The 6,140-nt window shown below is 39.0% G+C and overlaps 1 protein-coding gene across 1 annotated transcript in view; it reads left to right on the forward strand.

Moving 5' to 3' along the window:
- Positions 1-6,140, forward strand: part of CNGB3 (cyclic nucleotide gated channel subunit beta 3) — a 150,192-nt gene that overhangs the window by 81,605 nt on the left and 62,447 nt on the right. Inside the window, exon 7 of the mRNA XM_007461739.1 lies at positions 4,431-4,481. Coding sequence (XP_007461801.1) covers positions 4,431-4,481 — 51 coding nt within the window. The remainder of the gene's footprint in view (positions 1-4,430; positions 4,482-6,140) is intronic.

A 6,140-nucleotide genomic window follows, 5' to 3' on the forward strand; every position in this document is an offset into this window, starting at 1 on the left:
GAGTAAGACGTGGAGATCACCTTCCTCCCCACAAATACATCAGAAATAATCTACATGTGGAACAACTCCTACAGAACACCTACTGAACACTGGCAGAAGACCTCAGACCTCCCAAAAGGCAAGAAACTCCCCACATACCTGGGTAGGGCAAAAGAAAAAAGAAAAAACACATACAAAAGAATAGGGACGGGGTCTTCCCTGGTGGCGCAGTGGTTGAGAGTCCGCCTGTCAATGCAGGGGACACGAGTTCGTGCCCCTGTCTGGGAAGATCCCACATGCCGCGGAGTGGCTGGGCCCATGAGCCATGGCCACTGAGCCTGCGCGTCCAGAGCCTGTGCTCCGCGATGGGAGAGGCCACAACAGTGAGAGGCCCGCGTACCACAAAAAAAAAAAAAAAAGAATAGGGACGGAACCTGCACCAGTGGGAGGGAGCTGTGAAGGAGGAACGGTTTCCACACACTAGGAAGCCCCTTCACCAGCAGAGACAGGGAGTGGAAGAGGGGGGAAGCTTCAGAGCCACGAAGGAGAGCACAGCAACAGGGGTGCAGAGGGCAAAGCGGAGAGATTCCCGCACAGAGGATCGGTGCCGACCAGCACTCACCAGCCCAAGAGGCTTGTCTGCTCACCTGCTGGGGTGGGTGGGGGCTGAGAGCTGAGGCTCAGGCTTCAGAGGTCAGATCCCAGGGAGAGGACTGGGGTTGCCTGTCTGAACACAACCTGAACGGGGCTAGTGTGCCACAGCTAGCTGGGAGGGAGTCCAGGAAAAAGTCTGGACCTGCCTAAGAGGCAAGAGACCGTTGTTTCGGGGTGCGTGAGGAGAGGGGATTCAGAACACTGCCTGAAAAAGCTCCAGAGATGGGCACGAGCTGCAGCTATCAGCGCAGACACCAGAGACGGGCATGAAAAGCTAAGGCTGCTACTGCAGCCACCAAGAAGCCTGTGTGCAAGCACGGGTCACTATCGACACCTCCCCTCCTGGGAGCCTGTGCAACCCGCCACTGCCAGGGTCCCGTGGTCCAGGGACAACTTCCCTGGGAGAACACACTGCACGTCTCAGGCTGTTGCAATGTCATGCCGGCCTCTGCCACCACAGACTCACCCCACATTCCATACCCCTCCCTCCCCCCAGCCTCAGTGCTCCAGAGCCCCCTAATCAGCTGCTACTTTAACCCCGTCCTCTCTTAGTGAAGAACAGACGCCCTCAGGCAACCTACAGTCAGAGGCAGGGCCAAATCCAAAGCTGAACCCCAAGAGCTGCACAAACAAAGAAGAGAAGGGGAAATTTCTCCCAGCAGCCTCAGGAGCAGCAGATTAAATCTTCACAATCAACTTGATGTACCCTGCATCTCTGGAATAACTGAATAGACAATGAATCATCCCAAAATTGAGGCAGTGGACTTCGGGAGCAACTGTAGACTTGGGGTTTGCTGTCTGCATCTAATTTGTTTCTGGTTTTATGTGTATCTTAGTTTAGTATTTACAGTTTGTTATAATTGGTAGATTTGTTTATTCATTTGGTTGCTCTCTTCCTTTTTTTTATATACACATTTTTTTTTTCCTTTTTCTCTTTTTCTGAGTGTGTATGTGTATGCTTCTTTGTGTGTTTGTCTGTATGGCTTTGCTTCCACCATTTTTCCTAGGGTTCTGTTGGTCCATTTTTGTTTTTTGGAGTTTTCTTTTTTTTAATTTTAGTATAGTTTTTAGCACTTGTTATCATTGGTGGATTTGTTTTTTGGTTTCATTGCTCATTCTTTCTTTTTCTCTTTTTTACTTTTTACTTTTTTTATTTTTACTAACTTTTTTATTCTTCTTTGAAAACCTTTATTTTATTTTATTTTTTCTTTCTTTCTTTCTTTTTCACTCCCTTTTCTTCTGAGCTGTGTGGCTGACAGGGTCTTGGTGGTCCAGCCAGGTGTCAGGCCTGTGCCTCTGAGGTGGGAGAACCAAGTTCAGGACATTGGTCCATAAGAAACCTCCCAGCTCCACGTATTATCAAGTGGTGAAAGCCCTCCCAGAGAGCTCCCTCTCAATGCTAATACCCAGCTCCACTCAAGGGATAAATATGCTAAGAACATTCTTCCAGAGTTGGAGGATGGGGTCATACTTCAACTTAACTTCTTAGCACTTGATACGTCTGTCTGTTCCATATGTCTGTTCCATATAAGCTTTGAAGGAGCACTTGATATGTGCACTTGATATGTCTGTCTGTTCCATATAAGCTTTGAAGGAGCTGACTCATCATACTCAAGCTTGGTACATGATTCAGCGTAAACTTGTACATATACCTATATCTGCCTGTGGCTCAGTAAGACATTTTGTTTAAGGGAAAAGAATCATTAAATAAGCACGTCATATATTTTCTAATGTATTTCTGTAAAATTTAGTATGTGCACGTGGGTAGAAATTATAGCCAAAAAAATGGGGTGGTGGGGCAGGAATTGGGAACTTGGCTAACAAATCTTAAACATTGTTCAACAGCAATTTAAAATTTTTGAACATGGACAGCCTGGATAATAATTATTAGAAGATGCTGCTTCCATGTGTCCAAGTTATAATACTTTGGTCAAATAATTAATAGTACACAGACAATTTCTCCTACCTATAAGTGAAATAGAAAAATATAGTCCCAATATTAGCATTAATTCTGAATGTTAACAAATGCCTTCCTATTCCTCTATCTCTTATCACACATTTACTGAGCACCTGTTGTGTGTTAGACATTGTGTTAGGAACTGAGAAACACAGGATAAATAATATTGTCCCTACCCTTTTAAGTAGCTCAGAGTATGAAGCATGGGCAGACAAAAGAAAAATGGTGGAGTTTTGTGATGTGAGTCATGACAGAGGTGAGCCCTTGGTGCTATTTGATGCAGAGAAAACCAGATAAAGGAGGGAACACCTGGTCCAAATTTTGATGGATTAATTGAAATTATCTGCACACCTTTGTCCCCATAAAAAAAGGGAAAAATATGTCCTAAGTTCTGGGAACAGCAAAGGTAAAGGCATCAAGGTAAGAAACTCTGCTATGCACTGCTAAACAGAATGAGTATGAGATGCTTCAGGAGGTGAGTGAGACAGAGAAAATAGAGCTTTGTATATCATGAAAGGGAGCTTGGATTTTTTTTCTTTAAGTCATGTGAAGTCATAGAATTTGACATAAATAGAATTGTCAATGATCTGATCTAGAGAGATCATCTCACTGCCATTGTAGAACTGATCAAGGAAAGCAAGAATAAAGGCAAGGAAACCAAAGCCAAAAGGAGAAAATACGCATGAGAAAATTTTAGAAAGGAGAATCAGTAGAACTTGGCTGCTGGTTGGATGAGGGCTAAGGGTGAGTGAGTGGTGTAGGATCACTGACTAGTGTAGATGAGGATGCTCATATGATACTCAATAAGAGGAGGAGCATGGCTGGCTTTAGGGGAAATGGAGAATGATGATGAATTCAGGTTTGTTGTAGGTTAAATTTGAGATGAGCAGAACTGCTAAGTGAGGGAGACAATAAGCAGTTGTTGGACAGGTCAACAGCTCAAGATACTAATATTAAGTAGAGGTAGAGGTTTGGTAGCATCCACATACATGGAGATCTTTGGAATAATGAAAGTGGATGAAATTTCCCAGGAAGTAAATATGAAGAGAAAAGAGAAGAGGGCTGAATCCTGGGAAATACTGATTTTAAATGGCTAGCCATAGGATGCAAGAAGGACCCTGAAACCTGGAACTGAAGAAGTAAAGTAAACCAAGAATGGCATTACAGATTCTTTGGAAAGAGAAAGTTCCAAGGACAAAATTGTCCCCCAAAAGTCAAATGCTTCAAAAGTTTTACTCATCTCTTCATGCCTTTACCTATTCATCCACTCAAATATTTATTGGGCTTTTAATATACTATAGTCACTAGTTATATACAGTTGCTAAACAAAATCAACCCTGTCCTGAGATAGATTACCATTTCATGGAGTAGACTGATCTTAAATAAATGGGCCAAGACATATATGTGTGATTTCAAAATGTGGTGAGTGCCATAAAAGAATGTTAGTATATAAAGGATTCCCTGGGTATGATTATTAGGAGGTTATTGGTAGCTTTCACAGTGGTAGTCTTGATGGAATAAGAGAAGTCTTGATGGAATAAGAGAACAAATTACCACCAAAATTGCCATGAGTTGAAGAATAAATAGGAAGAAAGGATGTGGAGCAAAGCAAGGTAGATAACTCTCTTAAGAAGCGTTATTGTGACAATTAGAGCAATACAAAAAGAAAACAAAGCCAAGGAAGGTTTTTTGATTTATGATATGGGAAGATAGAGCATATTTATAGGCTGATGTTAGAAGGAACTAATAGAAAGAAATAGCTATAAATATTTTTAAAGTGAGAAAATGTTTAATGAAATTGGCTAAAATTAATATGAATTATAAATATAACATATTTCAGGTGGATTCAAATGAACTAAAGAGACACTACAGGAGTTCTACGAAATTTCAGGTAGGTGACTTACAATTCCAAAATTGTTCAACTAATCCATTAGCATTTGACTTTAAAATCCATCTATAAATTTCTACCAAAAAAAAATCTGCTTCCTTTAAAAATTGTAGCCTTTGTAACAAAGTTTATACAGGTGAAGTTTTATTAGGCAGAGTTTTTGCTTCTCAATAATTATACAATATACTTCCTAGTATGTGCAAATGTGTAATTCAGTATATGGGTCTTTACTAGGCAGAACAAAATCTTAGCGCCCACATTTAAATTCCAATTTAAATGTCAACAAAGGAGTATGGGGTGTACTTTGTCTTGTCCATACATAATTCTAGCCTCCAATTCATGTAGCATGATGATGTAAAAGTCTACAAAATTGTTTCTACTCCTATTTCTTTCTTGTTCATATAAGCAAAATATATGCTACGGTATAGCACAAGGAACTCTGCTAAATATTCTGTAATAACCTAAATGGGAAAAGAATTAGAAAAAGAATAGATACATGTATATGTATAACTGAATCACTTTGCTATACACCTGAAACAAACACAACATTGTTAATCAACTATACTCCAATATGAAATTTTTTAAAAATTTTTAATAAAAAAATTTTAAAATAAAACCACCAGAAATTGTTAGAAAGGCATACAGCAAAAAAAAAAAAAAGAAGCAATTATTTAAATAACATGGCATCTTCCTTTTCTCAAATAACAGTATAATATTATTTTTTCACCCATGTGTAGTTTTTTCACCCATAATTATTTACAAAGTACTTTATTATCTTTTATTGTTCCTCCTAACCCCGAGAAATAGGCAGAGATTTGAGGGTTTTCCAAGGTTACCTAATCAGTATGAGTGAACTCCAACCTCCCATTTCAAGGACAACACTTTAGTGGCCTCAAATTTTGTTAAAAATACAAATCTCTGTTTAGGTGCCAAATTGTCCCTACTGGCGATCTATGGTGATTAAAATTTCTTTCAATTCATTTTTATCTCCAACTAATTTTCTCTGTAAAAAACTGCCACATACTTAGACATATTTATAAAAGATCTAAACTACTTTGATGAACTCTGCAAAGAGGATGAATAGTTTTGTAAGTGCCACAGACCTTATTCCAAACACTTAATCACTTTCTTGAATTTGAATAAGGGCAACTTAACTCATATATTTAATTTGGGTTCATAAATGTAAACTTTTACATTTATTTAATTGAAGTCATGCCTTTTGAATTTCCTTAGCACGTCCTGTATGTCTTATGGCATTGTATTACACTATTTCTGCACTTGGTTATTCCACCATTAGATTGTTAACTTCTTGTGGACAGAAACAATATCTTACTGCTATTTCAACCCCAACATGCTTTGCAAAGTTCCTTGTACAGAATACAATGTTGGTCAGTACTTAATTCAATTTTCTACAATTCATTGAGAAATAAATCATCTCTATCTATACAAATCCACATTAATGTATTAATATCAAACATGATTAATAACTCTCTGCATAGAAAAGTCAAGTGAGTATGTGAGCAATTGGATCCTGAAATAGCACTAGACAAATCAACAGTTCTGTGCTCCTGCTTCCTTATTTATAAGACATTTTTTTTTTTTTTTTTTTTTTTTTTTTTTTTTTTTTTTTTTTTGTTTTTTTGGCGCCCCCCCTTTTTTCGG

The sequence above is a fragment of the Lipotes vexillifer genome, unplaced genomic scaffold (genome assembly GCF_000442215.2).
Source record: "Lipotes vexillifer unplaced genomic scaffold, Lipotes_vexillifer_v1.1 scaffold163, whole genome shotgun sequence".
Taxonomy (NCBI): domain Eukaryota; kingdom Metazoa; phylum Chordata; class Mammalia; order Artiodactyla; family Lipotidae; genus Lipotes; species Lipotes vexillifer.